Source organism: Anabrus simplex, chromosome 5, assembly GCF_040414725.1.
Source record: "Anabrus simplex isolate iqAnaSimp1 chromosome 5, ASM4041472v1, whole genome shotgun sequence".
Taxonomy (NCBI): Eukaryota; Metazoa; Arthropoda; class Insecta; order Orthoptera; family Tettigoniidae; genus Anabrus; species Anabrus simplex.
The window spans coordinates 423,303,587-423,308,554 of record NC_090269.1 but is presented as its reverse complement, the minus strand read 5'-3'; the positions used below and the strand labels follow the sequence as shown (position 1 = coordinate 423,308,554).

General features: G+C 43.9%; 1 protein-coding gene across 1 annotated transcript; it reads left to right on the top strand.

The window, feature by feature from the left end:
- Positions 1-3,095: 3,095 nt before the first annotated feature.
- LOC136874591 (cytosol aminopeptidase-like) lies at positions 3,096-4,706 on the top strand. Its single transcript, XM_068227867.1, has one exon. It carries the CDS (start codon positions 3,096-3,098, stop codon positions 4,704-4,706), a length of 1,611 nt encoding a protein of 536 aa, XP_068083968.1.
- The last annotated feature ends 262 nt before the right edge of the window (positions 4,707-4,968 follow it).

The following is a 4,968-nucleotide window of genomic DNA, read 5'->3' as shown; positions in this document are numbered from 1 at the left end:
GAAAGATTACAGCCTTGTCTAACTCCTGTAAGTACCCTGAACCAAGAACTCATTCTACCATCAATTCTCACTGAAGCCCAATTGTCAAAATAAATGCCTTTGATTGATTTTAATAATCTACCTTTAATTCCATAGTCCCCCAGTATGGCGAACATCTTTTCCCTCGGTACCCTGTCATATGCTTTCTCTAGATCTACGAAACATAAACACAACTGCCTATTCCTCTCGTAGCATTTTTCAGTTACCTGGGGTATACTGAAAATCTGATCCTGACAGCCTCTCTGTGGTCTGAAACCACACTGGTTTTCATCCAACTTCCTCTCAACCACTGATCGCACCCTCCCTTCCAAGATGCCAGTGAATACTTTGCCTGGTATCTTAATCAATGAGATACCTCGATAGTTGTTGCAATCCTTCCTGTTCCCTTGCTTATAGATAGGTGCAATTACTGCTTTTGTCCAATCTGAAGGTACCTTACCAACACTCCATGCTAATTTTACTACTCTATGAAGCCATTTCATCCCTGCCTTCCCACTATACTTCGCTATTTCAGATCTTATTTCATCTACTCCTGCTGCCTTATGACAATGGAGTTTATTTACCATCCTTTCCACCTCCTCAAGCATTTCACCAACATCATTTTCCTCCTCCCCATGAGCTTGGCTGTTCGCAACACCATGATTTCCTTTTACATTGAGAAGATGTTCAAAATATTCCCTCCAGCTCTCCAGTGATTCCCTAGGATCTATTATGAGTTCACCTGAATTACTCAAAACACTGTTCATTTCCTTTTTCCCTCCCTTCGTAAGATTCTTTATTACTGTCCAGAAAGGTTTCCCTGCTGCTTGACCTAGCCTTTCCAGGTTGTTACCAAAATCTTCCCATGACTTCTTTTTGGATTCAACAACTATTTGTTTCGCTCTATTTCTTTCATCTACGTACAAATCCCTGTCTGCCTCGGCCCTTGTTTGGAGCCATTTCTGATAAGCCTTCTTTTTACGTTTACAGGCTGCTCTCACTTCATCATTCCACCAAGATGTTCGCCTTTTCCCATCTTTACACACAGTTGTTCCTAGGCGTTCCCTTGCTGTTTCTACTACAGCATCCCTGTATGCCACCCATTCACTTTCTATATCCTGAACCTGCTTACTGTCTACTGTTCGAAACTTCTCACTAATCATATCCATGTACTTCTGTCTAATATCCTCGTCCTGGAGATTTTCTACTCTTATTCGTTTGCAGACAGATTTCACTTTCTCTACCCTAGGCCTAGAGATACTTAGTTCACTACAGATCAGATAGTGGTCTGTATCATCGAAAAATCCCCGGAAAACTCGTACATTCCTAACAGATTTCCTGAATTCAAAGTCCGTTAAGATATAGTCTATTATGGATCTGGTACCCCTAGCCTCCCATGTGTAGCGGTGAATAGCCTTATGCTTGAAGAATGTATTCGTAACAGCTAAACCCATACTAGCACAGAAGTCCAGCAAACGCTTCCCATTCCCATTAGCTTCCATATCTTCCCCACATTTACCAATCACCCTTTCGTATCCTTCAGTTCTATGCCCAACTCTCGCATTGAAATCGCCCATTAGCACTATTCTATCCTTGCTGTTCACCCTGACCACGATGTCACTCAATGCTTCATAAAACTTGTCAACTTCATCCTCATCTGCACCCTCACATGGTGAATACACGGACACAATTCTTGTCCTAATTCCTCCCACTGACAAATCTACCCACATCATTCGCTCATTTACGTGCCTAACAGAAACTATGTTGGGTGCAATGGTATTCCTGATAAAGAGCCCTATCCCAGACTCTGCACTTCCCTTTCTAACACCCGTCAAGTACACTTTATAATCTCCTATCTCTTCCTCATTATCTCCCCTTACCCGAATATCACTTACTCCTAGGACATCCAGATGCATCCTCTTTGCTGACTCAGCCAGTTCTACCTTCTTTCTTCCATAAGCCCCATTAATATTGATAGCTCCCCATCGAATTCCATTTCGTTCGCCAAGATGTTTCCAAGGAGTCCCTCGCCTGTCAAATGGGAGTGGGACTCCATTACTCCCATAGGTCCGAGGCTTGCTTAAAGTGTTCTGAGCTCGGTTAATTCATGAAGCAGGATGCTGCCTTACTTGCACATAGTCCAAGTGAGGATCTCTCCTCTAACGGGTTATGGACCACCGGTAAATTGTATAGTCCTAGCCGCCTGAGCACAAGGACGGCCACGACTCAGAATATGTCCGAGATGCCCACTCCCATTCCATAGCAACTGGTATCCCGACTCTCAGGACCACTTACTAGGCCACTCAGCCGTTGCCCATGGTTCACGAACTAGGACGTGACTACAGTAACCCACAAACATGAACCATATTCTCCATATTGCTAATAAGTACTCTCAGCAATGGAGAATTGAATATTCTTCCGACTAACAAGAAAGACGCGAAATCACCGTAGTACGTTCATAATTCTCCGTTAGCAAGCAAAACTTCGCGGTAGTGTTGAATTCCACTGTCAACTAGTTTTATTTACGTCCTTGAAAACCAACGTTCTGTCAATAGTTCATGCGAGGCGCATTGCACAATGTTGAGACCTCTAGCGGACATTCGTGAAATTACTTGCGACCCGCAATGATAAAATCGTTCCCCTTCCCGGCCTATCCGGCCTCATGGCTAAAATGGTTAGCATACTGGGCTTTGGTCCAGAAGGTCTCGGATATTCGATTCCCGGCCGGGTTGGGGATTTTAACCTTCATTGGTTAATTCCGATGGCTCGGGGGCTGGGTGTATGTGACGTCTTCAGCATTAGAATTCATCATAGGTAGGGCCGCATCCTCATAGACGCGCAGGTCGCCTATACTCAAAAGGCCTTCACCGGCCTCTTAGGAGGCTACACATCATTATTACTTCCCGGCCTCGTACAGTATATCTCGTAGGTAACGGTAATACTAAGAGCTCAACAATATTTTTGTTACTATGAATACGAAATCATGATTTAGTTTCACTTCCACCACACCCATTACATTAGATATGGGCATATTCTAAATTTAAAATTTGTGTATGTAACGATTCAGAAACTTGAAAATGCAGAAACTCACTTTTGTTAAGGTATTCAAATTCCTTAAAAATGTATACTGTTTACAAAGTATAAGACATAACTCACTGCTGCAACCCGCAGGCGTTACAAGCGCCAGCTGCGCAGGAGAAACAAAGGCAAATAAAGGACTAGTTCTGGGAATGTACACAATAGATGATGATCCCGGTGAGGTTGAATTGATGGGGCGTTTTACACCTGCTGCAGAAAGATATAATTTGTTAGTTGGCGGAAAACTGTTCGATGTTATGAAATCATCGGGGCCGCCCCTCAAGAAAGGAAAAGTTCGAGTATTTTTTGACTTGGAACCGGAATTCTCATGCGTAGCAGTCGTGGGTATTGGAAAAGAGTGTGCAGGATACGATGAGTTTGAGGAACGAGATGAAGGCAAGGAAAACATTAGAAGAGCGGCGGCTATTGGTTGTCAGAGCCTGCAGGAACTTAAAGTTTTGAAGATTTGCGTCGAAGGATTTGGAAACGCAGAATCTGCAGCCGAAGGAGCTGCATTAGGTGTCTGGTTGTACCAAGAACTTAGGCACAAATCTAAGCAACTTAGACTGCCACTTCTCGACTTGCATGATGACTGTGATTGGGCAGGTTGGCAAATAGGACTCCAGAAAGCTGCAGCTCAGAATCTGGCTCGGCAGTTGATGGAAACACCTGCGAACTTGATGACTCCAACCTCATTTGCTCAGAATGCAGTAGAAATATTGTGTAAATCTGGTGTGAACGTAGAGGTAAAAGTACAAGGATGGGCAGAAACACAAAAAATGGGAGCATTTCTTAGCGTGTCTAAAGGCTCGTGTGAAGCACCCATATTTCTTGAGTTAAGTTATTATGGGGCTTCCTATGATGAAAGACCAATTGTCTTGGTAGGAAGTGGGGTTACCTTTGACAGTGGTGGCCTGTGTTTGAAGGACAAAATAGACATGAAGTACATGCGAGGAGACATGGCTGGAGCAGCTTGTGTCGTGGCGACAGCACGAGCTTTGGCAGCGCTACAGTTACCAATCAACGTCAGAGGCCTCATACCTCTGTGTGAGAATATGCCCGGATGTGCAGCGTTTAAGCCTGGTGATATTGTTACAGCTATGAATGGCAAGAGCATCCTTGTTGAAAACACAGACTGCGAAGGAAGATTGTTACTAGCAGATGCTATATACTACTCACAAAATTTCTGGCCAAAATTTATAGTGGATGTTGGAACACTCACGAGAGATGTCAAATTAGGACTGGGAGGAGCAGCAACGGGCGTGTTTACAAATTCGGATGATCTCTGGGATAAGATACACATGGCTGGGATACACACCGGTGATAGAATGTGGCGTCTTCCTCTATGGAACTACTTTACAAAGCAGGTGACTACGAGTACTTCAGTGGATATCATGAACGTTGGTAGAGGAAAAGGAGGTGGTGCAGCAAAAGCAGCAGCTTTCCTTCATGAGTTTGTCCCGTGCGGAGAGTGGATTCACCTGGATACCTTCGGCGTCATGAAGGAGAATGGAGTAGATCACCCTTATCTGAGAAGAGGAATGTCAGGGCGGCCGACCAGGACGTTAATTGAATTTATTTCGGCGCTGGTCTGTCACCAATGTCCTTAGACACGGTGTTGTCGTCAGTACAGGTACAGCTTGTGAAATGAAAACTTTCACAAGATTCGTAAGCGTAGAAGTATTGCTACATGACACGAGAATTATGAGAAATTGGATGTCACTGACTGAACTCTGTAGATAGAGAGGTCGTCTTACTGTGTTCGTAAATTGTGTGTGTGTGTTCGTCGCATTCGCTTGTAATTATCTGGCAGAGTTTACATTTTCCTATGTTTACGCCCAATACCAAATCCTAAATTGGGAACTGTACTGA